Below are 27,214 nucleotides of genomic sequence, written 5' to 3'. Positions count from 1 at the left end.
CAGTGAAGCTGTGTTCAGTGTCCGTGTCAGTGAAGCTGTGTTCGTTGTCAGTGTCAGTGATGCTGTTTTCAGTCAGTGATGCTGTGTTCAGTCAGTGTCAGTGATGCTGTGTTCGGTGTCAGTGATGCTGCTTTCAGTCAGTGTCAGTGAAGCTGTGTTCAGTCAGTGACAGTGATGCTGTGTTCAGTCAGTGTCAGTGAAGCTGTGTTCGGTGTCAGTGTCAGTGATGCTGCGTTCAGTCAGTGTCAGTGATGCTGCGTTCAGTCAGTGACAGTGAAGCTGTGTTCAGTCAGTGACAGTGAAGCTGTGTTCGGTGTCAGTGAAGCTGTGTTCAGTCAGTGTCAGTGATGCTGTGTTCGGTGTCAGTGTCAGTGATGCTGTGTTCGGTGTCAGTGTCAGTGATGCTGTGTTCAGTCAGTGTCAGTGAAGCTGTGTTCGGTGTCAGTGATGCTGTGTTCAGTGTCCGTGTCAGTGAAGCTGTGTTCAGTGTCCGTGTCAGTGATGCTGCATTCAGTCAGTGTCAGTGATGCTGCGTTCAGTCAGTGTCAGTGAAGCTGTGTTCGGTGTAAGTGTCAGTGATGCTGTGTTCAGTGTCCGTGTCAGTGAAGCTGTGTTCAGTCAGTGACAGTGATGCTGCGTTCGGTGTCAGTGTCAGTGAAGCTGTGTTCAGTGTCAGTGATGCTGCGTTCAGTCAGTGTCAGTGAAGCTGTGTTCGGTGTCAGTGTCAGTGAAGCTGTGTTCGGTGTCAGTGTCAGTGATGCTGCGTTCAGTCAGTGTCAGTGATGCTGCGTTCAGTCAGTGACAGTGATGCTGCGTCCAGTCAGTGTCATTGATGCTGTGTTCCGTGTCAGTGTCAGTGAAGCTGTGTTCGGTGTAAGTGTCAGTGATGCTGTGTTCAGTCGGTGTCAGTGAAGCTGCGTTCAGTGTCAGTGAAGCTGTGTTCGGTGTCAGTGTCAGTGATGCTGTGTTCAGTCAGTGTCAGTGAAGCTGTGTTCGGTGTAAGTGTCAGTGATGCTGTGTTCAGTGTCCGTGTCAGTGAAGCTGTGTTCAGTGTCCGTGTCAGTGAAGCTGTGTTCAGTCAGTGTCATTGATGCTGTGTTCGGTGTCAGTGTCAGTGAAGCTGTGTTCGGTGTAAGTGTCAGTGATGCTGTGTTCAGTCGGTGTCAGTGATGCTGTGTTCAGTCAGTGATGCTGCGTCCAGTCAGTGTCAGTGAAGCTGTGTTCGTTGTCAGTGTCAGTGATGCTGCGTCCAGTCAGTGATGCTGTGTTCAGTCAGTGTCAGTGAAGCTGTGTTCGGTGTCAGTGTCAGTGATGCTGTGTTCGGTGTCAGTGATGCTGTGTTCAGTCAGTGACAGTGATGGTGCGTTCAGTCAGTGTCAGTGAAGCTGTGTTCATTTAGTGTCAGTGAAGCTGTGTTCGGTGTAAGTGTCAGTGAAGCTGTGTTCGGTGTAAGTGTCAGTGATGCTGTGTTCAGTCAGTGTCAGTGATGCTGTGTTCGGTGTCAGTGATGCTGTGTTCAGTCAGTGTCAGTGATGCTGTGTTCGGTGTCCGTGTCAGTGATGCTGTGTTCGGTGTCAGTGATGCTGTGTTCAGTCAGTGTCAGTGAAGCTGTGTTCGGTGTCCGTGTCAGTGATGCTGTGTTCGGTGTCCGTGTCAGTGATGCTGTGTTCGGTGTCAGTGATGCTGTGTTCAGTCAGTGATAGTGATGCTGTTTTCAGTCAGTGTCAGTGATGGTGTGTTCAGTCAGTGTCAGTGATGGTGTGTTCGGTGTCAGTGATGCTGTGTTCAGTCAGTGTCAGTGATGCTGTGTTCGGTGTCCGTGTCAGTGAAGCTGTGTTCGGTGTCAGTGAAGCTGTGTTCAGTCAGTGTCAGTGATGCTGTGTTCGGTGTCCGTGTCAGTGATGCTGTGTTCGGTGTCAGTGAAGCTGTGTTCAGTGTCAGTGATGCTGTTTTCGGTGTCATTGATGCTGTGTTCGGTGTCAGTGTCAGTGATGCTGCGTTCAGTCAGTGTCAGTGATGCTGTGTTCATTCAGTGTCAGTGATGCTGCGTTCAGTCAGTGACAGTGATGCTGCGTTCAGTCAGTGTCAGTGATGCTGCGTTCAGTCAGTGTCAGTGAAGCTGTGTTCGGTGTCAGTGTCAGTGAAGCTGTGTTCGGTGTCAGTGTCAGTGAAGCTGTGTTCGGTGTCAGTGTCAGTGATGCTGCGTTCAGTCAGTGACAGTGATGCTGCGTTCAGTCAGTGTCAGTGATGCTGCGTTCAGTCAGTGTCAGTGATGCTGCGTTCAGTCAGTGTCAGTGATGCTGCGTTCAGTCAGTGTCAGTGATGCTGCGTTCGGTGTCAGTGTCAGTGAAGCTGTGTTCGGTGTCAGTGTCAGTGAAGCTGTGTTCGGTGTCAGTGTCAGTGAAGCTGTGTTCAGTCAGTGACAGTGATGCTGTGTTCAGTGTCAGTGATGCTGCGTTCAGTCAGTGTCAGTGATGCTGTGTTCGGTGTCAGTGTCAGTGAAGCTTTGTTCGGTGTCAGTGACAGTGATGCTGTGTTCAGTCAGTGTCAGTGATGCTGCGTTCAGTCAGTGACAGTGATGCTGCGTTCAGTCAGTGACAGTGATGCTGTGTTCAGTCAGTGTCAGTGATGCTGCGTTCGGTGTCAGTGTCAGTGAAGCTGTGTTCGGTGTAAGTGTCAGTGAAGCTGTGTTCAGTCGGTGTCAGTGAAGCTGCGTTCAGTGTCAGTGAAGCTGTGTTCAGTCAGTGTCAGTGAAGTTGTGTTCAGTCAGTGTCAGTGATGCTGTGTTCGGTGTCAGTGTCTGATGCTGTGTTCAGTCAGTGTCAGTGAAGCTGTGTTCGGTGTCAGTGATGCTGTGTTCGGTGTCAGTGTCAGTGAAGCTTTGTTCGGTGTCAGTGACAGTGATGCTGTGTTCAGTCAGTGACAGTGATGCTGTGTTCAGTCAGTGTCTGATGCTGTGTTCAGTCAGTGTCTGATGCTGTGTTCAGTCAGTGTCAGTGATGCTGTGTTCGGTGTTAGTGATGCTGTGTTCAGTCAGTGTCAGCGATGCTGTGTTCGGTGTCAGTGATGCTGTGTTCAGTCAGTGTCAGTGAAGCTGTGTTCGGTGTCGGTGAAGCTGTGTTCGGTGTAAGTGTCAGTGAAGCTGTGTTCGGTGTAAGTGTCAGTGATGCTGTGTTCAGTCAGTGTCAGTGATGCTGTGTTCGGTGTCAGTGATGCTGTGTTCAGTCAGTGTCTGATGCTGTGTTCAGTCAGTGTCTGATGCTGTGTTCAGTCAGTGTCAGTGATGCTGTGTTCATTTAGTGTCAGTGATGCTGTGTTCAGTCAGTGTCAGTGATGCTGTGTTCGGTGTCAGTGATGCTGCTTTCAGTCAGTGTCAGTGATGCTGTGTTCGGTGTCAGTGATGCTGTGTTCAGTCAGTGTCTGATGCTGTGTTCAGTCAGTGTCAGTGATGCTGTGTTCAGTCAGTGTCAGTGATGCTGTGTTCGGTGTCAGTGATGCTGCTTTCAGTCAGTGTCAGTGATGCTGTGTTCGGTGTCAGTGTCAGTGATGCTGTGTTCAGTCAGTGTCAGTGAAGCTGTGTTCGGTGTCAGTGAAGCTGTGTTCAATCAGTGTCAGTGATGCTGTGTTCAGTGTCAGTGTCAGTGAAGCTGTGTTCAGTGTCAGTGATGCTGTGTTCAGTCAGTGTCAGCGATGCTGTGTTCGGTGTCAGCGATGCTGTGTTCGGTGTCAGCGATGCTGTGTTCGGTGTCAGTGATGCTGTGTTCAGTCAGTGATGCTGCGTCCAGTCAGTGTCAGTGATGCTGTTTTCAGTCAGTGATGCTGTGTTCAGTCAGTTTTAGTGAAGCTGTGTTCGGTGTCAGTGAAGCTGTGTTCAGTCAGTGTCAGTGAAGCTGTGTTCGGTGTCAGTGTCAGTGATGCTGCTTTCAGTCAGTGTCAGTGAAGCTGTGTTCAGTCAGTGACAGTGATGCTGTGTTCGGTGTCCGTGTCAGTGAAGCTGTGTTCAGTGTCCGTGTCAGTGAAGCTGTGTTCGGTGTCAGTGTCAGTGAAGCTGTGTTCAGTCAGTGTCAGTGAAGCTGTGTTCAGTCAGTGTCAGTGAAGCTGTGTTCAGTGTCCGTGTCAGTGAAGCTGTGTTCGTTGTCAGTGTCAGTGATGCTGTTTTCAGTCAGTGATGCTGTGTTCAGTCAGTGTCAGTTAAGCTGTGTTCGGTGTCAGTGTCAGTGATGCTGTGTTCGGTGTCAGTGTCAGTGATGCTGTGTTCAGTCAGTGTCAGTGAAGCTGTGTTCGGTGTCAGTGAAGCTGTGTTCAGTCAGTGTCAGTGATGCTGTGTTCAGTGTCCGTGTCAGTGAAGCTGTGTTCAGTGTCCGTGTCAGTGAAGCTGTGTTCAGTGTCCGTGTCAGTGATGCTGCATTCAGTCAGTGTCAGTGATGCTGCGTTCAGTCAGTGTCAGTGAAGCTGTGTTCAGTGTCCGTGTCAGTGAAGCTGTGTTCAGTCAGTGACAGTGATGCTGCGTTCGGTGTCAGTGTCAGTGAAGCTGTGTTCAGTGTCAGTGAAGCTGTGTTCGGTGTCAGTGTCAGTGAAGCTGTGTTCGGTGTAAGTGTCAGTGATGCTGTGTTCAGTCGGTGTCAGTGAAGCTGCGTTCAGTGTCAGTGAAGCTGTGTTCGGTGTCAGTATCAGTGATGCTGTGTTCAGTCAGTGTCAGTGAAGCTGTGTTCGGTGTCAGTGTCAGTGATGCTGCGTTCAGTCAGTGTCAGTGATGCTGCGTTCAGTCAGTGACAGTGAAGCTGTGTTCAGTCAGTGACAGTGAAGCTGTGTTCGGTGTCAGTGAAGCTGTGTTCAGTCAGTGTCAGTGATGCTGTGTTCGGTGTCAGTGTCAGTGATGCTGTGTTCGGTGTCAGTGTCAGTGATGCTGTGTTCAGTCAGTGTCAGTGAAGCTGTGTTCGGTGTCAGTGATGCTGTGTTCAGTGTCCGTGTCAGTGAAGCTGTGTTCAGTGTCCGTGTCAGTGATGCTGCATTCAGTCAGTGTCAGTGATGCTGCGTTCAGTCAGTGTCAGTGAAGCTGTGTTCGGTGTAAGTGTCAGTGATGCTGTGTTCAGTGTCCGTGTCAGTGAAGCTGTGTTCAGTCAGTGACAGTGATGCTGCGTTCGGTGTCAGTGTCAGTGAAGCTGTGTTCAGTGTCAGTGATGCTGCGTTCAGTCAGTGTCAGTGAAGCTGTGTTCGGTGTCAGTGTCAGTGAAGCTGTGTTCGGTGTCAGTGTCAGTGATGCTGCGTTCAGTCGGTGTCAGTGAAGCTGCGTTCAGTGTCAGTGAAGCTGTGTTCGGTGTCAGTGTCAGTGATGCTGTGTTCAGTCAGTGTCAGTGAAGCTGTGTTCGGTGTAAGTGTCAGTGATGCTGTGTTCAGTGTCCGTGTCAGTGAAGCTGTGTTCAGTGTCCGTGTCAGTGAAGCTGTGTTCAGTGTCCGTGTCAGTGATGCTGTGTTCGGTGTCAGTGATGCTGTGTTCAGTCAGTGTCAGTGAAGCTGTGTTCGGTGTAAGTGTCAGTGATGCTGTGTTCAGTCAGTGATGCTGCGTCCAGTCAGTGTCAGTGAAGCTGTGTTCGTTGTCAGTGTCAGTGATGCTGCGTCCAGTCAGTGATGCTGTGTTCAGTCAGTGTCAGTGAAGCTGTGTTCGGTGTCAGTGTCAGTGATGCTGTGTTCGGTGTCAGTGATGCTGTGTTCAGTCAGTGACAGTGATGGTGCGTTCAGTCAGTGTCAGTGAAGCTGTGTTCATTTAGTGTCAGTGAAGCTGTGTTCGGTGTAAGTGTCAGTGATGCTGTGTTCGGTGTAAGTGTCAGTGATGCTGTGTTCGGTGTCCGTGTCAGTGATGCTGTGTTCGGTGTCAGTGATGCTGTGTTCAGTCAGTGTCAGTGAAGCTGTGTTCGGTGTCCGTGTCAGTGATGCTGTGTTCGGTGTCCGTGTCAGTGATGCTGTGTTCGGTGTCAGTGATGCTGTGTTCAGTCAGTGATAGTGATGCTGTTTTCAGTCAGTGTCAGTGATGGTGTGTTCAGTCAGTGTCAGTGATGCTGTGTTCGGTGTCAGTGATGCTGTGTTCAGTCAGTGTCAGTGATGCTGTGTTCGGTGTCCGTGTCAGTGATGCTGTGTTCGGTGTCCGTGTCAGTGATGCTGTGTTCGGTGTCCGTGTCAGTGATGCTGTGTTCGGTGTCAGTGAAGCTGTGTTCAGTGTCAGTGATGCTGTGTTCGGTGTCCGTGTCAGTGATGCTGTGTTCGGTGTCAGTGAAGCTGTTTTCGGTGTCATTGATGCTGTGTTCGGTGTCAGTGTCAGTGATGCTGCGTTCAGTCAGTGTCAGTGATGCTGTGTTCATTCAGTGTCAGTGATGCTGCGTTCAGTCAGTGACAGTGATGCTGCGTTCAGTCAGTGTCAGTGATGCTGCGTTCAGTCAGTGTCAGTGATGCTGTGTTCGGTGTCAGTGTCAGTGAAGCTGTGTTCGGTGTCAGTGTCAGTGAAGCTGTGTTCGGTGTCAGTGTCAGTGAAGCTGTGTTCGGTGTCAGTGTCAGTGATGCTGCGTTCAGTCAGTGACAGTGATGCTGCGTTCAGTCAGTGTCAGTGATCCTGCGTTCAGTCAGTGTCAGTGATGCTGCGTTCGGTGTCAGTGTCAGTGAAGCTGTGTTCGGTGTCAGTGTCAGTGATGCTGCGTTCGGTGTCAGTGTCAGTGAAGCTGTGTTCGGTGTCAGTGTCAGTGAAGCTGTGTTCGGTGTCAGTGTCAGTGAAGCTGTGTTCAGTCAGTGACAGTGATGCTGTGTTCAGTGTCAGTGATGCTGCGTTCAGTCAGTGTCAGTGATGCTGTGTTCGGTGTCAGTGTCAGTGAAGCTTTGTTCGGTGTCAGTGACAGTGATGCTGTGTTCAGTCAGTGACAGTGATGCTGCGTTCAGTCAGTGTCAGTGATGCTGCGTTCAGTCAGTGACAGTGATGCTGCGTTCAGTCAGTGACAGTGATGCTGTGTTCAGTCAGTGTCAGTGATGCTGCGTTCGGTGTCAGTGTCAGTGAAGCTGTGTTCGGTGTAAGTGTCAGTGAAGCTGTGTTCAGTCGGTGCCAGTGAAGCTGCGTTCAGTGTCAGTGAAGCTGTGTTCAGTCAGTGTCAGTGAAGTTGTGTTCAGTCAGTGTCAGTGATGCTGTGTTCGGTGTCAGTGATGCTGCTTTCAGTCAGTGTCAGTGATGCTGTGTTCGGTGTCAGTGTCTGATGCTGTGTTCAGTCAGTGTCAGTGAAGCTGTGTTCGGTGTCAGTGAAGCTGTGTTCGGTGTAAGTGTCAGTGATGCTGTGTTCGGTGTCCGTGTCAGTGATGCTGTGTTCAGTGTCCGTGTCAGTGATGCTGTGTTCAGTCAGTGTCTGATGCTGTGTTCAGTCAGTGTCAGTGATGCTGTGTTCGGTGTTAGTGATGCTGTGTTCAGTCAGTGTCAGCGATGCTGTGTTCGGTGTCAGTGATGCTGTGTTCAGTCAGTGTCAGTGAAGCTGTGTTCGGTGTCGGTGAAGCTGTGTTCGGTGTAAGTGTCAGTGAAGCTGTGTTCGGTGTAAGTGTCAGTGATGCTGTGTTCAGTCAGTGTCAGTGATGCTGTGTTCAGTCAGTGTCTGATGCTGTGTTCAGTCAGTGTCTGATGCTGTGTTCAGTCAGTGTCAGTGATGCTGTGTTCATTTAGTGTCAGTGATGCTGTGTTCAGTCAGTGTCAGTGATGCTGTGTTCGGTGTCAGTGATGCTGCTTTCAGTCAGTGTCAGTGATGCTGTGTTCGGTGTCAGTGATGCTGTGTTCAGTCAGTGTCTGATGCTGTGTTCAGTCAGTGTCAGTGATGCTGTGTTCAGTCAGTGTCAGTGATGCTGTGTTCGGTGTCAGTGATGCTGCTTTCAGTCAGTGTCAGTGATGCTGTGTTCGGTGTCAGTGTCAGTGATGCTGTGTTCAGTCAGTGTCAGTGAAGCTGTGTTCAGTCAGTGTCAGTGAAGCTGCGTTCAGTCAGTGTCAGTGAAGCTGTGTTCAGTCAGTGTCAGTGATGCTGCTTTCAGTCAGTGTCAGTGATGCTGTGTTCGGTGTCAGTGTCAGTGATGCTGTGTTCAGTCAGTGTCAGTGAAGCTGTGTTCGGTGTCAGTGAAGCTGTGTTCAATCAGTGTCAGTGATGCTGTGTTCAGTGTCAGTGTCAGTGAAGCTGTGTTCAGTGTCAGTGATGCTGTGTTCAGTCAGTGTCAGCGATGCTGTGTTCGGTGTCAGCGATGCTGTGTTCGGTGTCAGCGATGCTGTGTTCGGTGTCAGCGATGCTGTGTTCAGTCAGTGATGCTGCGTCCAGTCAGTGTCAGTGATGCTGTTTTCAGTCAGTGATGCTGTGTTCAGTCAGTTTTAGTGAAGCTGTGTTCGGTTTCAGTGTCAGTGATGCTGCTTTCAGTCAGTGTCAGTGAAGCTGTGTTCAGTCAGTGACAGTGATGCTGTGTTCGGTGTCAGTGTCAGTGATGCTGTGTTCGGTGTCAGTGTCAGTGAAGCTGTGTTCGGTGTCAGTGTCAGTGATGCTGTGTTCAGTCAGTGTCAGTGAAGCTGTGTTCGGTGTCAGTGAAGCTGTGTTCAGTCAGTGTCAGTGAAGCTGTGTTCGGTGTCAGTGTCAGTGATGCTGCTTTCAGTCAGTGTCAGTGAAGCTGTGTTCAGTCAGTGACAGTGATGCTGTGTTCGGTGTCCGTGTCAGTGAAGCTGTGTTCAGTGTCCGTGTCAGTGAAGCTGTGTTCGGTGTCAGTGTCAGTGAAGCTGTGTTCAGTCAGTGTCAGTGAAGCTGTGTTCAGTCAGTGTCAGTGAAGCTGTGTTCAGTGTCCGTGTCAGTGAAGCTGTGTTCAGTGTCCGTGTCAGTGAAGCTGTGTTCGTTGTCAGTGTCAGTGATGCTGTTTTCAGTCAGTGATGCTGTGTTCAGTCAGTGTCAGTTAAGCTGTGTTCGGTGTCAGTGTCAGTGATGCTGTGTTCGGTGTCAGTGTCAGTGATGCTGTGTTCGGTGTCAGTGTCAGTGATGCTGTGTTCGGTGTCAGTGTCAGTGAAGCTGTGTTCAGTCAGTGTCAGTGATGCTGTGTTCGGTGTCAGTGTCAGTGATGCTGTGTTCGGTGTCAGTGTCAGTGATGCTGTGTTCAGTCAGTGTCAGTGAAGCTGTGTTCGGTGTCAGTGAAGCTGTGTTCAGTCAGTGTCAGTGATGCTGTGTTCAGTGTCCGTGTCAGTGATGCTGCATTCAGTCAGTGTCAGTGATGCTGCGTTCAGTCAGTGTCAGTGAAGCTGTGTTCAGTGTCCGTGTCAGTGAAGCTGTGTTCAGTCAGTGACAGTGATGCTGCGTTCGGTGTCAGTGAAGCTGTGTTCGGTGTCAGTGAAGCTGTGTTCGGTGTCAGTGTCAGTGAAGCTGTGTTCGGTGTAAGTGTCAGTGATGCTGTGTTCAGTCGGTGTCAGTGAAGCTGCGTTCAGTGTCAGTGAAGCTGTGTTCGGTGTCAGTGTCAGTGATGCTGTGTTCAGTCCGTGTCAGTGAAGCTGTGTTCAGTGTCCGTGTCAGTGAAGCTGTGTTCAGTGTCCGTGATGCTGTGTTCAGTCAGTGTCTGATGCTGTGTTCAGTCAGTGTCAGTGATGCTGTGTTCGGTGTCAGTGATGCTGTGTTCAGTCAGTGATTCTGCGTCCAGTCAGTGTCAGTGATGCTGTGTTCAGTCAGTGTCAGTGATGCTGTGTTCAGTCAGTGACAGTGATGGTGCGTTCAGTCAGTGTCAGTGAAGCTGTGTTCATTTAGTGTCAGTGAAGCTGTGTTCGGTGTAAGTGTCAGTGAAGCTGTGTTCGGTGTCCGTGTCAGTGAAGCTGTGTTCGGTGTCAGTGAAGCTGTGTTCAGTCAGTGTCAGTGAAGCTGTGTTCGGTGTCCGTGTCAGTGATGCTGTGTTCGGTGTCAGTGATAGTGATGCTGTGTTCAGTCAGTGTCAGTGATGCTGTGTTCGGTGTCCGTGTCAGTGAAGCTGTGTTCGGTGTCAGTGAAGCTGTGTTCAGTCAGTGTCAGTGATGCTGTGTTCGGTGTCAGTGATAGTGATGCTGTGTTCAGTCAGTGTCAGTGATGCTGCGTCCAGTCAGTGTCAGTGAATCTGTGTTCGTTGTCAGTGTCAGTGATGCTGTGTTCGTTGTCAGTGTCAGTGATGCTGTGTTCGTTGTCAGTGTCAGTGATGCTGTGTTCAGTCAGTGAAGCTGCGTTCAGTGTCAGTGATGCTGTGTTCGGTGTCAGTGTCAGTGAAGCTGCGTTCAGTCAGTGTCAGTGAAGCTGCGTTCAGTCAGTGTCAGTGAAGCTGCGTTCAGTCAGTGACAGTGAAGCTGTGTTCAGTGTCAGTGAAGCTGTGTTCAGTCAGTGACAGTGAAGCTGTGTTCAGTCAGTGACAGTGAAGCTGTGTTCAGTCAGTGTCAGTGATGCCGTGTTCGGTGTCAGTGTCAGTGATGCTGTGTTCAGTCAGCTGTCCGCTTTTACAATGTTGCCAAAGAAAGTGGTCGGAAGTCAGACATGTCCACGCAGAGCGATGGCGGACAGACGTGTCAATGGAAGTTAAAATCTAATAGTTTCCACATTATATTTTGTTTGTTTTTATTTGGGAAAAATTTAAAAAACACTTCTATTCACTCACACGTTAGCTATAGATAAAGGGAGGTGTTACATTTTCTCTATTGCATTTATTTCAGGCTTTATACAATTTATTGTGGAGCTATAGAACACATATACAAATATAGGTATATATATTATATATATATATATATATATATAAACTCAGAAAAAAAAGAAACGTCTTCTCACTTTCAACTGTTTTTATTTTCAGCAGACTTAACATGTGTAAATATTTGTATGAACATAAAAAGATTCAACAACTAAGACATAAACTGAACAAGTTTCACAGACATGTGACTAACAGAGATGGAATAATGTGTCCCTGAACAAAGGGGGGGTCAAAATCAAAAGTAAACATCAGTATCTGGTGTGGCCACCAGCTGCAGTGCATCTCCTCCTCATGGACTGCACCAGATGTGCCAGTTCTTGCTGTGATATGTTACCCCACTCCCGGACATTTCTGGGGGAATGGCGTTAGCCCTCACCCAGAGATCCTGCAGGTAATGTAAGTAAATGGATTATGAACTGGTTGATGTATAGGAAACAGAGGGTGTCGATTAGAGGAGTCACTTCTAACTGGAGTGAGGTTGTTAGTGGAGATCCACAGGGATCAGTACTAGGGCCTGTGCTTTTTCTAATCTATATTAATGATCTGGACTCTGGGATAGTTAGCAAACTTGTCAGATTTGCAGATGATACTGAAATAGGCGGCTCAGCAGATACAATCTAGGCAGCACAGGCTATTCAAAGGGATTTAGATAATATTCAGTTGTGGCCAACACCTGGCAGATGAAATTCAATGTGGACAAGTGCAAGGTATTACATGCAGGTAATAAAAATGTCTATTCCACTATGAGAGGAATAGAACTAGATGAAGTAGAGCATGAGAAAGACCTAGGAGTCTATGTGGACTCCTCACTTTCTCCATCCAAGCAATGTGGGGAAGCAATAAAAAAGGCAAACACAATGCTAGGGTATATTGTCAAACGTGTAGAATTGAGAACAAGGGCAGTGATGTTCAGACTGTACAATGCACGAGTTAGACCTCATCTGGATACTGTGAACAGTTCTGGGCTCCACACTTCAAGAAAGATATCGCTGCTCTAGAGGCAGTTCAGAGGAGAGCAACCAGACTTATTCCAGGTCTGACGGGAATGTCCTACTGAGAGACTGAGGAACTGAACCTTTTCACCCTGGACTACGTGGATTCAAGTCTTCAAAATCATGAAAGGCATCGACCACATCAAACCAGAGGAGCTTTTCCAGATCAGCAGGGACACGCGCACCCGGGACACAAATGGAAAATGGGCTTCAAGGCATTCAAGACGGAAAACAGGAGACACTTCTTCACACAGAGAGGCGTCACAATCTGAACAAACTCCCCAGTGATGTGGCTGAAGAGACAATTTGGGAACATTCAAAAACAGTCTGGATAGGATCCTTGATCACTTAGATAATAATGGACACCAAACGAGCACGATGGGGCGATTGGCCTCCTCTCGATTGGACACTTTCTTATGTTCTAATGTTCTTATGCATTATATTTTGAATTGCTATGTTTTATGTAAATTGAATTTGTAATGTTTGATGCCTTTTACTTAACTATTTTTGCACTTTGTTTTGCACTTATGTTGTAAGTTGCCCTGGATAAGGGCGTCTGCCAAGAAAAATAAATAAATAAATAATAATAATAATAATAATAATAATTATTATTATAATAATAATAGACAGGCCTACAAGCCCTCAGTCCAGCCTCTCTCAGCCGATTGCGGACAGTCTGAGCACTGATGGAGGGATTGTGCGTTCCTGCTGTAACTCGGGCAGTTGTTGTCATCCTGTACTCGTCCCGCAGGTGTGATATTGGGATGTACCGATCCTGTGCAGGTGTTGTTACACGTGGTCTGCCACTGCAAGGACGATCAGCTGTCCTTCCTGTCTCCCTGTAGCGCTGTCTTAGGCGTCTCATAGTACGGACATTGCAGTTTATTGTCCTGGCCACATCTGCAGTCCTCATGCCTCCCTGCAGCATGCCTAAGGCACGTTCATGCAGATGAGCAGGGACCCTGGGCATCTTTCTTTTGGCGTTTTTCCAGAGTCAGTAGAAAGGTCTCTTTAGTGTCCAAAGGTTTTATAACCGTGACCTTAATTGCCCACTGCCTGTAAGCTGTTAGTGTCTTAACCGTTCCACAGGTGCATGTTCATTCATTGTTTATGGTTCATTGAACAAGCATGGAAAACATTGTTTAAACCCTTTACAATAAAGATCTGTAAAGTTATTTGGATTTTTACGAAATTCTCTTTAAAATAGTGTCCTGAAAAAGGGATGTTTATTTTTTTGCTGAGTATATATACACCGACCACTTTTGATAGGTACTGACCACTGCAGACCGGGAACACCCCACAAGAGCTGCAGTTTTGGAGATGCTCTGACCCAGTCGTCTAGCCATCACAATTTGGCCCTTGTCAAAGTCGCTCAGATCCTAGATTATCAGTGTTATTCACTTCACCTGTCAGTGGTCATAATGTTATGGCTGATCGGTGTGTGTGTGTGTGTGTGTGTGTATACACACACACACACACACCTAAAGGATTATTAGGAACACCTGTTCAATTTCTCATTAATGCAATTATCTAACCAACCAATCACATGGCAGTTGCTTCAATGCATTTAGGGGTGTGGTCCTGGTCAAGACAATCTCCTGAACTCCAAACTGAATGTCTGAATGGGAAAGAAAGGTAATTTAAGCAATTTTGAGCGTGGCATGGTTGTTGGTGCCAGACGGGCCGGTCTGAGTATTTCACAATCTGCTCAGTTACTGGGATTTTCACGCACAACCATTTCTAGGGTTTACAAAGAATGGTGTGAAAAGGGAAAAACATCCAGTATGCGGCAGTCCTGTGGGCGAAAATGCCTTGTTGATGCTAGAGGTCAGAGGAGAATGGGCCGACTGATTCAAGCTGATAGAAGAGCAACTTTGACTGAAATAACCACTCGTTACAACCGAGGTATGCAGCCACAACACGTACAACCTTGAGGCGGATGGGCCAGCAGAAGACCCCACCGGGTACCACTCATCTCCACTACAAATAGGAAAAAGAGGCTACAATTTGCACAAGCTCACCAAAATTGGACAGTTGAAGACTGGAAAAATGTTGCCTGGTCTGATGAGTCTCGATTTCTGTTGAGACATTCAGATGGTAGAGTCAGAATTTGGCGTAAACAGAATGAGAACATGGATCCTCTGATGGCTACTTCCAGCAGGATAATGCACCATGTCACAAAGGTCGAATCATTTCAAATTGGTTTCTTGAACATGACAATGAGTTCACTGCACTAAACTGGCCCCCACAGTCACCAGATCTCAACCCAATAGAGCATCTTTGGGATGTGGTGGAACGGGAGCTTCGTGCCCTGGATCCCACAAATCTCCATCAACTGCAAGATGCTATCCTATCAATATGGGCCAACATTTCTAAAGAATGCTTTCAGCACCTTGTTGAATCAATGCCACGTAGAATTAAGGCAGTTCTGAAGGCGAAAGGGGGTCAAACACAGTATTAGTATGGTGTTCCTAATAATCCTTTAGGTGAGTGTATAGCAGAGAACTTTATGCAGTAAGCCACCAGGACTACATACTGCCCTCATCTAAAATATTGTACATCAACATCACACTGCCCTCTACAGCACTAAAAGAGCAGGTACAATAGTGATACACTGATGCTGCACCAGGATTTCAGCACAGGTCCTGTCAGCTTCCAGGCAAGCACTGAACGCAATGAGCCACAAAGCTTCTCCTGTTACTGTCTCACACATCTGGTGTGTCAGCCTCACACTGTCCCCTCTGGCACAACAATTGAAGAAAAACATTTGATTTTCAGAAGACAGGGGCTCCTCCAAGATTTGGACTCAGGATTTGCTGGTTTTGAGACTTGCCACCTACTTGGTGAGGCACAACGAACCTCACAAACATATGTTTGAAAATCTGCTATAAGATCCTCACTCTGCCCTCTCTGGTACTAAAGCAGCAGAAAGTATGATCCGATTTACAGAGAGGTGCTGCACCAGGATTTGAATGGATGCCGTGCTCACTTTTAAGCCACAAAGTACTCAGCTGTGGTTTATTCAAAGATCTGGTCTATCAACCTTGCACTGCCCCTCCTGCTACTAGAACAATACACAACGTATGTATTTTCACAAGACAGGAGCTCTACCAGGCTTTGAAACCTGGCTCTGCCAACCTGAAGGTCGTGGTGAGCCACAAATCTGGCATGTCCACCTCACACTGCCCCCTCGGACACCAAAACAACACACTAACAGCACAACAATAACAGTTTCACCCAAGGTTTGAGCCCACAACCGGCCAGCTTTAAGGCCAGTGACCACAGCTGTGAGCTACCAGGGACTAAAACCTTTTGCCCTCCATGATCCTGTCCATCAGCTTCACTCTGCCCCCTTCTGGGCCTAAATGAGCACCAGCGAGATCCATACAGGAGACTCCACTGAACAGAGCTCCACACCCAAGACTGGAAGCCACGACGTTATGAACATATCTCCACGAGAGCGGTCACCATGGGCTCAGCTTTGAAATAAGGAAGGTTCTGGTATATCAGCCTCATGCTGCCCCCCAGGCACTAAACCACAGCGCCACAGAAACACAAGCAACAGGATTTCAACAGACAGAGCATCACCCAGGACTTAGCATCAAACACGTGAGTGACCTTGGACCGGTGGTTTAGGTGCTCAACGATCTTGACCATCAACCTCATGCTGCTGCTCTGGGTCTTAAACAGCACTAGCACTACGGGAATAACACATGATAGCCCCTCACACAGGACGCCCACAGAGTTCAGCAGCTGACTGTCCAGGAAGGAGCTGAGGCAAGGATCTGTACCTGCTAAACCACCACTCTGTACCCTGAGTCTCACCAGTCCTGCTTTAACACCCTGACACAAAGACAACACTATCGATCCAGATTCGACATCATTGTGGGACAAAGGGAACAGAACCGGCTTGAACCCAGACCCCGCTTTGCAGGAAAACTAGCCCTTTGTACAGAGTGACAGAGAGGACTCCCTCCCTCAATGATCTGCTCTGTCAGCGTCCCCCACAGTCACCAGATCAAAACCCAATAGAGCATCTTTGGGATGTGGTGGAACGGGAGCTTCGTGCCCTGAATGTGCATCCCACAAATCTCCATCAACTGCAAGATGCTATCCTATCAATATGGGCCAACATTTCTAAAGAATGCTTTCAGCACCTTGTTGAATCAATGCCACGTAGAATTAAGGCAGTTCTGAAGGCGAAAGGGGGTCAAACACAGTATTAGTATGGTGTTCCTAATAATCCTTTAGGTGAGTGTGTGTGTGTGTGTATATGTATATATATATATATATATATATATATATATATATATATATATATATATATATATATATATATATATATATATATATATAGTGGTTAAAGTGCACAACTGTTAGTCTGGTACGAATTATGATGTATGGATGATGTTTTTTAGGTATATATTACAAATATATTTAATTTCATGGAGTTTAAACGGTTTTAGAGTGTGGAGGACTATCCATATAAGAATAAATACACAGAGAAAATAATTGATTACATTTTCATTAATTTGTTATTAATGTTATTAATTTTTATTTCAATTTTTGTGTTCCGTTACCATCATTTTAGTTTTTGTGCAGCCCCTTGAACCTTGTGGTACGAAAGGCGCTCTATAAAGATCATTATTATTATTATAAATGCATGGAAATTGACCTATCTATTTATTTCAACATTTATTTATTCATTATTTTTAACACATATACATTTATTTCCCATTTGTCTTTTTGCTATTTACATTGCTCAGTGCGCTTTAAAATTTCATATGCAATCCTCTTCGAAAGACTAGTAGTAATGTTCCCCTCAAGCAACATACGCAATAGCACATTTGCACACGAAACAGCAGAACAGCAATAGCACAAGAAAAGAATGGAAAAAAAAAAAACTCCGGACAAACACTGTAGCCACGCCACCTCACCTTCTTGCTGGCATGTCCATGAACTAAACAGTCCGTCTGGAAAAAAGCTCCCCAGTTCCCATCTCCACTTACTTCTTAGTTCCCCCCCTATTCCTTTACCCCCTCCTTTTTATAGGGAAACCCTAGAGGACAATAGCAGCATAGCAGGTACAGTTGTTTGTTAAAGGAAAAAGGATTCTGTCTCTACTCCAGACTGTCTCTTGTATTTCTTTTTCTTTTTCAATGTGACAAGACATTGAACTCTGTCAATCAGAGCTAGTGGGCGGTAGCCAGTGCGCTTATTGACTAATCCAATGCACATAATCATCTTCATAATCATCTTCATGTTCATAATCATCTTCATCTTCATAATCATCTTCATGTTCATAATCACGTTCATCTTAATTTTGGCACTGATCACCCTCCATAGAAAACTACCATGCCCAGAATGCATCACTCTGGCGGCGTGTTTACGTGGCTGCGTTCACGTCATGCAGACTTCAGTCAATGGTCACGGTCATGCTGCGCAGATTTCCGCAGTTCTGTGGTGGGTCTGCGTTGCTCCACCAATGGGATCGGTGGGATTCTGTAGATCTGTGCAGGACTGCGGACATCTGCGGAAGCTCTATGTTGTTTGGGAAATCAAAAAATCCCAAATGTGTCTGCTTTTGTGTACTATCTGTAGACTGTGGTATGACAGCAGCTCTTACTGTTCATCTCTGATGGATCCTAGTAAACACAGACGGCGGAAGTAATGATCCCCTGCTTCTCGAACTTCTGGTTTTGTGAACACTGAAACATATAAAGAGCTGGTTGCAGTTTGGTGTAGAACTGTTGTAGACCTACAGTAGCGAAACTGTGGAAGACACAATCAGTGTACAAACACGCTTGCTTTGTTTGGAAGCTACTATGAGAAAGTTCAAAACGCGAAAATCTTTGATCATCGAATCAACCGATTATACGATTTGATCGCAGTCTGGTCCTATAATCGCGATTATACGATCATCGCAACAGCTGTACTAGTGGGCAGACTGCACTCTGACACAGAGCTCCTACATGCTCTCAGTTATTTAGAGCTCTACAGTATTAGAGATTAAATATTTAAAGAATATTTGTATTCCATTCGACTGTCCATATACGAGCGCCAGTCTGTGCTCTTACTGTCTGACCCCAGTTTATTTGCTGACTGGACACTTTATTAGCATTTCTGAATGATGTTCTGATATAATTACTGGTGTAGGAATTGCATTAACTGTGAGTTTTCAGAGCTGCTGTTCTCCTGTGTCGTCTCTCCCCCAGGAGCTGTAGAGGCCGGCGCTCTCCCTGACTCTGGGGAAAGGGCTCCCACTGAGCAGCAACACTGGGAGCAGGAGTGGGGCTCCAGTCTGAGGCAGGACACAGAGCCCACAGCTATTGAAGACACCCAGGGGCTGAGTGAGCAGCCCAGGAGCAGACAGAGTGAGGAGCAGCTGAGGGGACAGGAGTCTGGCCACATGGAAGAGCCACATACTGAGGGGTCGACACAGGGACTCGGGGCACTGGCATCTGACACTGCAGGGTCAAAGGTCATGCCAAAGTTCATAAAGCACGATCCTGAGCTGGACTGCACCCACACTGCAGATCTCTGCAGGACCCAGTCTCTGGGATCTGAGTGTGGACCCAGTGCAGCTGGTGCTGAGCCGGGCTCTACCAGAACACACTGTGGACCCAGTCTGCTGTCTGATCACATAAAAACAGAGGACGACACACTGGAGTGTGTTTACACACTGGAGCCGAGAACACAGACTCCCTTCAGAGATGCACTCAGTCATCTGAAAATTGACAATATTACAGACAGTGCCTGGGACCTGTGGCCTGAGCTCCCTGTAGCTGGACAGTGTGACCCAGAGTCTGCTGCCTTGAGGATGGGGCTCAGTGGGGGGAGGGACAGTGCAGTGAGTGGCGAAAGCCCATCATCACAGCGCAGACAGCTGCGTCCCAGACCCCCTACACCACCTCGATCCTCCAGCTCCCCCTCCTCACCACTGCAGCATGGAAAACAGCGTCCCCATCGCCAGCCCCAGAGTAGGAAGAGCCTCACAGGAGCATCAGAGCTGATTAAGCAGCTCAGCACGTTCTGCTGTGACCAGTGTGAGAAGAGCTTCTCTGATGCATCTAGCCTCAAGAAACACCAGCGCGTTCACACAGGAGTGAGAACGTACTCCTGTGACCAGTGTGGGAAGAGCTTCTCTCGGGCAGAACACCTCAACACACACCAGCGCACTCACACAGGAGAGAAACAGTTCCACTGTGCCCAGTGTGGGAAAAGCTTCTCTCAAGTAGGTAGCTTGTACAGACACCAGCGCATTCACAGAGGAGAGAGACTGTATTGCTGTACCCAGTGTGAGAAGAGCTTCTCTGATTTATCTAACCTCAGAAAACACCAGCGCATTCACATAGGAGAGAGACCGTACAGCTGTACCCAGTGTGGGAAGAGCTTCATACGGGCACATCATCTCATTGCACACCAGCGCATTCACACAGGAGAGAAACCATTCAGTTGTGCTAAATGTGGGAAGTGCTTTGCTCAGGTAGGTAGCCTCATCGCACACAGGCGCTCTCACACAGGAGAGAGACCCTTCTGCTGTCTTCTGTGTGGGAAAAGCTTTTTCAGTGCATCTAATGTCAAAGCACACCAGCGTCTTCACACAGGAGAGAAACCGTACAGCTGTGAGCAGTGTGGGAAGAGGTTCTCTCGTGCTGCACATCTTAGTGCACACCAGCACATTCACACAGCCGAGAGACTGCACTGCTGTGCCCAGTGTGGGAAGGGCTTCGCCAGTGCATCTAGGCTGAACACACACCAACGCATTCACACAGGAGAGAGACCTCACAGCTGTTCCAATTGTGGGAAGGGCTTCCCCAATGCGTCTAAGCTCAACACACACCAGCGTGTTCACACCGGAGAGAGACCTCACAGCTGTGCCCAGTGTGGGAAGAGCTTCTATCAGGCAGCACACCTCAGCAAACACCAGCGTGTTCACACAGGAGAGAAACCATACAGCTGTGCCCAATGTGGGAAGGGCTTCAATGAGCCATTTCATCTTAAGAGACACCAGCGCACTCACACAGGAGAGAAACCGTTCCTATGTACCCTTTGTGGGAAGAGCTTCTGTCAGGCAGAACATCTGAACACTCACCAGCGCACTCACACAGGAGAGAGGCCATACTGCTGTGTCCAGTGTGGGAAGAGCTTCGCTCATGATAGTACTCTCAACAGACACCAGCGCATTCACTCGGGAGAGAGACCATATGGCTGTCCCCAGTGTGGGAAGAGCTTCTATGTTGTATCTCATCTCAATAGACACCAGCGCACTCACACACAGACCGTAACACCCAGTTTGGGAAGAGCTTCAGCAAAAACATGAGTCTTACAGTCTTGGGTGGGCATTATTGTTAATGTTGTTATTGTAATTGATATTATTAAAGTTTTTAAAAATTATCAAAGTTTCAAACAGCTGACTTCCTAATACCACACTGATGTGTACGGCACTCATTTGCACCAGATGTGAAAATTAACAGTGGATCTGTAATCTTCTAAAATGTTGTATAGCCCCGCAATCAATGTAATTATAAAAACAAAAAGCAAGCCTGGCATGTCAACCGAGATAATAACTCATAATAAATGGCCCTCTCTTGCACTTGTTAGACTCCTTTGTTGTAGGTGTGCTGTGCATGTGGGAGAACAGTTTGACCACACAGCGAGTCCTCACTTCAGAGGAACGGTGGCTGGTCTTGTGCAATTCCACTGCGGACATGTCATTCCCAGTCACACACAGGTCCCCACTGCCCGGCTCTGATGCCGATGACATCTCAGCTGTGCTTCTATCTTATTGATGTTAGAATTTCAGCAACAAATTCCCATTTCTCGTGAAGTTGGGCAGCACAGTTGACAGGACAGGATTATAAAATACCAGCTTGATATCTGTATATATATAAAATGTCTGTTTAAAGCATTGGGTGTGTAAAGCGCTACATTGCATGACTCACGTCTCTTTTCCTCATTGAGGAGCTCTATAATGGAGGCAGCCTGCTGGTCAGAGAGGGGTTGGCATGTGCGGCTTACTTACTAAATACAAGAGTCTGCAAACCTGCTTTTACGGCTTTCTTTTTTTACAGCCATGGCAAAATCAACACCACATACTGGGTCAATTGCAATGAACTCACAGTTAGTACGAAGCTCTGTACCGAGTTGTGTATCGCGTGATCATCCCCAGCTGCGGATTACAGTTGCAACGAAAAAACAGGCGGATTGTTGCAGTGAGACTACTTTTTTCTCAAGACAAATTAAACCACGCCACCTCTTAATATTCCCTGGGGCTAGAGGAACCAATATTTTGATCACACTCCTATGGTCAGTCCTAACCAAAGACTTTGCTCCCCGCTCAGACCCTGTTCAATTGAATGACTCAAAGAGACAGGTAGTACGATATAAAAAGTATACAAAATATTTTATTAACAAAGACAAGTGCAATGGACTCAGTGACCAGGCGATGGCAGTACTGCACACATCCCAGGAGAGAGAGGTGTTGTCCCCTATTAAAATGATACCCGAAGAGAAAGGAATGATTACAGAAAATCGCCCCTGCATCAGTAACACTCCCCCACAACAAAACCCCAAGGAAAATGCAACCAAATACAAAGGATAAAAAAGGAAACAAAACACACTGATCAAATGAACAATGAAGTTAACACACCAAATTAATTTACCTGCAAAAGTGACTCGGATAATGCAGGCGTAACACCCAGCTCCTCGTCTGCGTTGTCTCTAAGTGCTGGTGTAACAGCGCCGCAACGCCACAGATAACAGCTCAACCAGGAGCACCATCACACAGACACAGAAAATAAAAAGCAACAGTTTCCCAAACGCACTAACAATACCTCGACCGCCTCCAAAATACTTAGTGCCACTAGCTTGGGAAACCATTACTTTAAAATAAACTATAGCAATACATTAAGAAATAAATTCCATACAAAACCAAATATAACAGAAATGGTGGTTGATACTAAAACCTACAAAGTAATACAAAAACAATTAGTATCAACCACAATTAAAACAAACCACACCAAAAGAAACAGTATTACCTCCAAGGCAGACGCAGCTATTTATGGCCACAACAGTCCACGTCAACCCTGCTTGTCCTAAAAACAGAAAACCCCATAAAACAGCCGATCCCACTAAACAATCCCACTGGGAAGGGGACAGAAGCAGCTTACCAGAAGAGCAGTGATAGTCACAGTAACGTCCACACACGGACCCAGAAGAAACAAACTCACCTGCCCTGAAGCACAGGGCTTTATTCAGTCTGGAGTAATTAAGCCTCATCGACCCCCAATCACCCACCGGTGCGATGGATCAGTCACACCCACTACAGGAGCGGAGCTGAGTCCAGCTGATCCCCAGCCTTAGTGCCGAACTGAGGATCGGGTCTGTTCTGCTCCTGAGCTGGCAGTGGAGTCAGTGAAGAGGCCGGGCCTCAGCTCTACTAGCACACTTGAGCAGAGCGCCGCTGCGGACGTGCTGTGGCAATGCTCATCCAGTTAAAGCTAGGATGTGCAATCTTTTCCAGAAACATTTTTTGTTATACTGGTTGAAAGTCTCTTCACATCTTGATAGCAATCAATACTTTAAGTGGTCTAAATGTAATACAGTGCATCCGGAAAGTATTCACAGCTCTTCACTTTTTCCACATTTTGTTATGTTACAGCCTTATTCCAAAATTGATTAAATTAATTATTTTCCTCAAAATTCTACAAACAATACCCCATAATGACAACGATTTGTTTGAAATCTTTGCAAATTTATTAAAAATAAAAAACAAAAAAGCACATGTACATAAGTATTCACAGCCTTTGCTCAATACTTTGTTGAAGCACCCAATTCCAGCCTCAAGTCTTGTTGAGTATGATGCTACAAGCTTTTTGGGCAGTTTCTCCCATTCTTCTTTGCAGGACCTCTCAAGCTCCATCAGGTTGGAGGCGGAGCGTCGGTGCACAGACATTTTCAGATCTCTCCAGAGATGTTCAATCGGGTTCAAGTTAGACTTGGAAGCCACAGTGCTGGCGTGTGACTATGATGTTGTAGGAGTGACAGAAACATGGCTTACAGAAAATGATGGGGATGAATACAAGTTGGAAGGATACACACAGTTTAGGAGAGACAGGCAAAATCGAAGAGGGGGTGGGGTAGCATTATATGTGAAAAATGACATTGAGGCAGAAGAACTTGTATTAGATCCCAGTAACGGAACAGAATCTTTGTGGGTGAAACTTTTGAACAAGAGATCTGGAGGATTAGCGGTAGGAATGTGTTACAGGCCACCAAACTCAGATATTCAGAAAGATGCTGCATTGTACAGTGTAATCAGGACTGCATGTAGCAAGGATGTGGCTGTTATAATGGGGGATTTCAATTTCCCAAACATAGACTGGGAAAGCCCAGTGGGGACGACAGAAGCAGAAATAGAAATGGTTGAGATGGTAAATGACTGCTTTCTAACTCAATTTGTCAGGGAACCAACCAGAGAGAGTGTATGTATTGACTTGATCTTTTCAAATGACCAAGATAGAGTCAGGGGGACAGTAGTTAGAGAACCAATGGCAAATTGTGATCACAATATGGTTAGCTTTGAGGCATTCTTTCAAAAAACAAGGTCCAAGTCTAAAACAATGGTCTACAATTTTAGAAGAGCAAACCTTGAAGGTATGATATGGCACTTAGAAGATGTGGACTGTAGCACACTGGTTACAGAGTCAGTTGAAAATGGATGGGTATATTTTAAGAATATACTACTTGAGGCTCAGGAGCAATTTGTACCAAAACTTAGCAAATTGAGGAACAAAAAACACTGGCCAAAATGGTTTAATAGAGGTATGCAAACAAATATCAAGAGAAAGAAAATGTTGTATAGCGCATACAAAAGGGACAGAAACTAAAAAAAATACATAGAATATGTTGAGCTGCAAAGAGATATTAAGAAAGGGATCAGGAAAGCAAAGAGGGAAATAGAAAGAAACATAGCTCTTGGAGCTAAAACCAATGCAAAGAGCTTTTTTCAATATTACAACAGCAAGAGGACAATAAAGGAGGAAGTGAAACAGATAAAGAGCAAAAATTGAGGAATCTTGGAAAACGAACAAGATGTGGCAAATGTTCTAAATGAGTATTTCACAGAGGTTTTTACAAAAGAAAAAACAGATGACATGCCACAGGTTGACAATCAGTCCAGTCAAACCCTAAGAGAGATCAGGATAAATGAGGAGGAGGTACTAAAGGGACTAGCGGAATTAAAAACAAACAAATCACCTGGGCTAGATGGGATATTTCCAACAGTAATTACAGAAATTAGGGAAATTATTTATTATTTGTTAGTGGAGTTCCACAGGGATCAGTACTAGGGCCTTTGCTTTTCTAATCTATATTAATGATCTGGACTCTGGGATAGTTAGCAAACTTGTAAAATTTTCAGATGATACTAAAATAGGTGGCTCAGCAGATACAATCTTGGCAGCACAGGCTATTCAAAGGGACTTAGATAATATTCAGTTGTGGGCCGACACCTGGCAAATGAAATTCAATTTGGACAAGCGCAAGGTAATACATGCAGGTAACAAAAATGTCCACTATAATTACACTATGGGAGGTACAGATCTAGATGAAGTAACGCATGAGAAAGACCTAGGAGTCTACGTGGACTCCTCACTTTCTCCATCCAAGCAATGTGGGGAAGCAATAAAAAAGGCAAACAATGCTAGGGTATATTGTCAAAAGTGTAGAATTGAGAACAAGGGCAGTGATGTTCAGACTGTACAATGCACTAGTTAGACCTCATCTGGATACTGTGGACAGTTCTGGGCTCCACACTTCAAGAAAGATATCGCTGCTCTAGAGGCAGTTCAGAGGAGAGCAACCAGACTTATTCCAGGTCTGAAGGGAATGTCCTACTGAGAGACTGAGGAACTGAACCTTTTCACCCTGGAACAGAGGAGACTACATGGGGACTTGATCCAAGTCTTCAAAATCATGAAAGGCATCGATCACATCAAACCAGTGGAGCTTTTCCAGATCAGCAGGGACACACGCACCTGGGGACACAAATGGAAATTGGACTTAAAGGCATTCAAGACAGAAAAAGGAGACACTTCTTCACACAGAGAGTAGTCACAATCTGGAATAAACTACCCAGCAATGTGGTAGAAGCTGAAAGTTTGGGAAAAATTTTAAAATAGACTGGAAAGGGTCCTTGGATCCAGTCTGGGCTCTGGCTGGGCCACTCAAGGACATTCACAGAGTTGTCCTGTAGCCACTCCTTTGTTATCTTGGCTGTGTGCTTAGGGTCGTTGTCCTGTTGGAAGATAAACCTTCACCCCAGTCTGAGGTCCAGAGAGCGCTCTGGAGCAGGTTTTCATCAAGGATATCTCTGTACATTGTTGCATTCATCTTTCCCTCGATCCTGATTAGTCTCCCAGTTCCTGCCGCTGAAAAACATCCCCACAGCATGATGCTGCCACCACCATGCTTCACTGTAGGGATGGTATTGGCCAGGTGATGAGCCATTCAGGCCAAAGAGTTGTTTCATCAGACCAGAGAATTTTGTTTCTCATGGTCCGAGAGTCCTTCAGGTGCCTTTTGGCAAACTCCAGGCGGGCTGTCATGTGCCTTTTACTGAGGTGTGGCTTCCGTGTGGCCACTCTACCATACAGGCCTGATTGGTGGAGTGCTGCAGAGATAGTTGTTCTTCTGGAAGGTTCTCCTCTCTCCACAGAGACACGCTGGAGCTCTGTCAGAGTGACCATTGGATTCTTGGTCACCTCCCTGACTAAGGTCCTTCTCCCCCGATCGCTCAGTTTGGCCAGGCGGCCAGCTCTAGGAAGAGTCCTGGTGCTTCCAAACTGAATTTACCACAGGTGGACTCCAATCAAGTTGTAGAAACATCTCAAGGATGATCAGTGGAAACAGGATGCACCTGAGCTCAATTTTGAGTGTCATGGCAAAGGCTGTGAATACTTATGTACATGTGCTTTTTTTGTTTTTTATTTTTAATAAATTTGCAAAGATTTCAAACTAACTTCTTTCATGTTGTCATTATGGGGTATTGTTTGTAGAATTTTGAGGAAAATAATTAATTTAATCCATTTTGGAATAAGGCTGTAACATAACAAAATGTGGGAAAAAGTGAAGCGCTGTGAATACTTTCCGGATGCACTGTATATATATATCTTCTGTGGAAGGGACAGGACTAAAAAAGGATCGACCAATCAATGCATTTGGTCCGAATGTAATGATAGGATGTCCTTCCTGTCTGTCAATCTATAATTGCATACCACCGCGCAACTTGTTTGCTCAGACAATCACATGTCATCAGCGCGGGAACCTTGACACTGTGTAGAGCGAGTGCAGCTCCTTCTGTTCCTCCTGAAGCTCCAGTGACAGCAAACAAGAACAGAATGACAGAGTTAGAAACTAATACAATGAAAAACATCTGGATCAAGAGTGTGCTAAAAGGAGAATTAACACTGGCATTACTTTTCTATGCTGGAGGCAGCTGTGGGACTCAAAGCGTCTGAAAAATGACGCCATGGTTGCTGTTTTCTTTTGGACAGGTAATTACATTTGTTTTTGATATATTTTGTTAATGTAATTAAGTATTTATCTCATGTGTGATAGAGGAGGCATGGCTCTGGAGACACCTCTTAAGGAGGGCGGGCTCTATTCTTTCAAAGCGAGCTTGCTAACGGCTAGCCTCTCTGGATTACACACCCTAGCTTTAAGGTTGTGTTCATTATAACCTGCACTAGGGAAACTTTTACCTCTCATGGCCACATGGTGCCATCTTCAATGTTAATGACGGCATTGTCCTGCACTTGTGTCTGCAGGGCGCCAGTTCATTGCCGCGCACACGGCTGTGGTCATCTGGGTCCTTCTGCGGGGCGTCCCTGCCTCTGTGTCCGCGCTTGTGCTCATGTACCACACCGCTGCGCTGTATGATCCTGCTGTAGAAGCACATGCATCTGAACATGGGCGCTTACCGCGCAGCTCCACTGCCCTCCCGTCTCCTCAGCTCCTCACGGGCGGCTCCGGGGACACACAGCCGCCTGCCCCGCCGCCAGGAGGGATTCCAACACCACGGCTGTGTTAGAAACCGCACGCCGGCTGTGTGACTGAGCTGCGCAGTGCGCAGGATGGGAGGACCGACACGCACACGTTCCTGAAAGACCTGACCTGACCTGACCTGAAAGACCAAATTTAAATACAATAAATTACATATCAGCTCTGCATAAATATTCAAATGTATATGAATATGTATATATATTTCCTTGAATAGAATATGTAAAATGTTGTTGTATAGTTCTGTCTGTTTGTCTCTCTCCCCCTGCACACCCACTTTTCTGGTTCCACGTGTAAAACACATTGAACCACTCTCTCCCCCACAGTCCTTTGCACATCCCAGAATGCTTTGCGGAGGAAATGTTGACGTCACCCCCGGTGATTGGTAATCCTACACTCCAAAGGAGGAAGAGGAAGTAGAGAAGCGA

The 27,214-nt window shown here is 46.6% G+C and overlaps 1 protein-coding gene across 1 annotated transcript; it reads left to right on the top strand.

Annotated features, from left to right (window-relative positions):
• The first annotated feature begins 17,201 nt into the window (after positions 1-17,201).
• LOC136749064 (zinc finger protein 345-like) lies at positions 17,202-20,316 on the top strand. The gene has a single exon (XM_066702997.1). The coding sequence runs from the start codon at positions 18,133-18,135 to the stop codon at positions 20,044-20,046; it is 1,914 nt and encodes a 637-aa protein (XP_066559094.1). The 5' UTR covers positions 17,202-18,132; the 3' UTR covers positions 20,047-20,316.
• The last annotated feature ends 6,898 nt before the right edge of the window (positions 20,317-27,214 follow it).

This window comes from Amia ocellicauda, chromosome 5, assembly GCF_036373705.1.
Source record: "Amia ocellicauda isolate fAmiCal2 chromosome 5, fAmiCal2.hap1, whole genome shotgun sequence".
Classification (NCBI taxonomy): Eukaryota; Metazoa; Chordata; class Actinopteri; order Amiiformes; family Amiidae; genus Amia; species Amia ocellicauda.
This window is presented reverse-complemented; position numbering and strand designations above follow the sequence as displayed.

What these genes read in the sequence shown, in the direction of transcription:
- LOC136749064 (XM_066702997.1), top strand. Translation starts at nt 18,133, where the DNA reads ATGGAAGAGCCACATACTGAGGGGTCGACACAGGGACTCGGGGCACTG.